This window comes from Charadrius vociferus, unplaced genomic scaffold (genome assembly GCF_000708025.1).
Source record: "Charadrius vociferus isolate BGI_N301 unplaced genomic scaffold, ASM70802v2 scaffold7, whole genome shotgun sequence".
Lineage (NCBI taxonomy): Eukaryota > Metazoa > Chordata > Aves > Charadriiformes > Charadriidae > Charadrius > Charadrius vociferus.
Window position 1 is genome coordinate 5,072,891 of NW_009649308.1, and position 1,041 is coordinate 5,073,931.

A 1,041-nucleotide genomic window follows, 5' to 3' on the forward strand; every position below is an offset into this window, starting at 1 on the left:
AGGTATGCTTTTGCTCTCAAAGGTTTACAGCAAGTGAAAAGGAACACACAGCCTACCCTACCTGAAAAGAGCTGACAAGGTTTATCACAGTGAGATTATATTCACAGTAATTTTAGTTTTTATTCACTTACTATCGCACCATATATATGAAATAATTTCAACCAAGTCATTCAGGTCCATATTTATTAGTAAGCCTGTACACTGTCAATATTCATGATGATGCCTGAAAGAAAGAACACTAACAGAACACAGTCTTCATGTTTCAGATGCAAATTAGTTCAAGGTTTTCCCAGTTAACATCAATAACCCAGACTAGCTTATAAAAAAAACCCAGCCAAAACATTGGGGATTGCTGTCCAACACTACAGAAGGAATCACTTGGGGGTTGCCAAACAGCATATGGGGCGTATTGATCTGACGCAGAAAGACCAGTGTTATTAGAGTTCCCAGGAGACAGTCTCTCTTACAAGCCCAGTTTGGTCCTTCTCCAGTGTCTCCTTTTGGAGTTGTACCTAAGACAAGAGCAGTGTAAATTAGCAAAGTGCACACACATTTGAGGATTCAGACAGACTGAAACCACCTTGAATTAGCTCAACAGTAAAAGACTGAAATCCTTCTTACATGCTATAGTGGCAAGCTGCCAACAATAATCAGCCGTGTACTTATTTTTTAGAATTTCCATCTCTGTTTACTTTTTTCAGTCACTAACCAACTAGCACATTACTGTAACAGAATCTAAACCTCAAAGAGATAAAGATGCCTGCAAAGATGCATCAGCACTGGTGTGTGAATAACTTACTTCCTCTTTTGGAGGCAAGACCTGCAATTATGTATTGATTGTCCAATGATAATGAAAGAATGTAGTTCAGGGTCTAAGACAAAAAGCATCATTTTTGTTTCAAATATGAAAGCAGAGCAGTGTATGGAAAAGGCCCTCTTCCAGGAAAGTATATTCATTTATGTGTATATACTTGTACATGTTAAAAACAAATAGTTTCACCACTGTGTAGATGAAACTGAAGACAGCATTAACAGAATTGC

General features: G+C 37.8%; 1 protein-coding gene across 1 annotated transcript in view; it reads right to left on the reverse strand.

The window, feature by feature from the left end:
• Nucleotides 1-342: 342 nt before the first annotated feature.
• Nucleotides 343-1,041, reverse strand: part of RPL39 (ribosomal protein L39) — a 2,602-nt gene continuing 1,903 nt past the window's right edge. Inside the window, exon 3 of the mRNA XM_009889338.1 lies at nucleotides 343-512. Coding sequence (XP_009887640.1) covers nucleotides 464-512 — 49 coding nt within the window. The 3' untranslated portion in view covers nucleotides 343-463. The remainder of the gene's footprint in view (nucleotides 513-1,041) is intronic.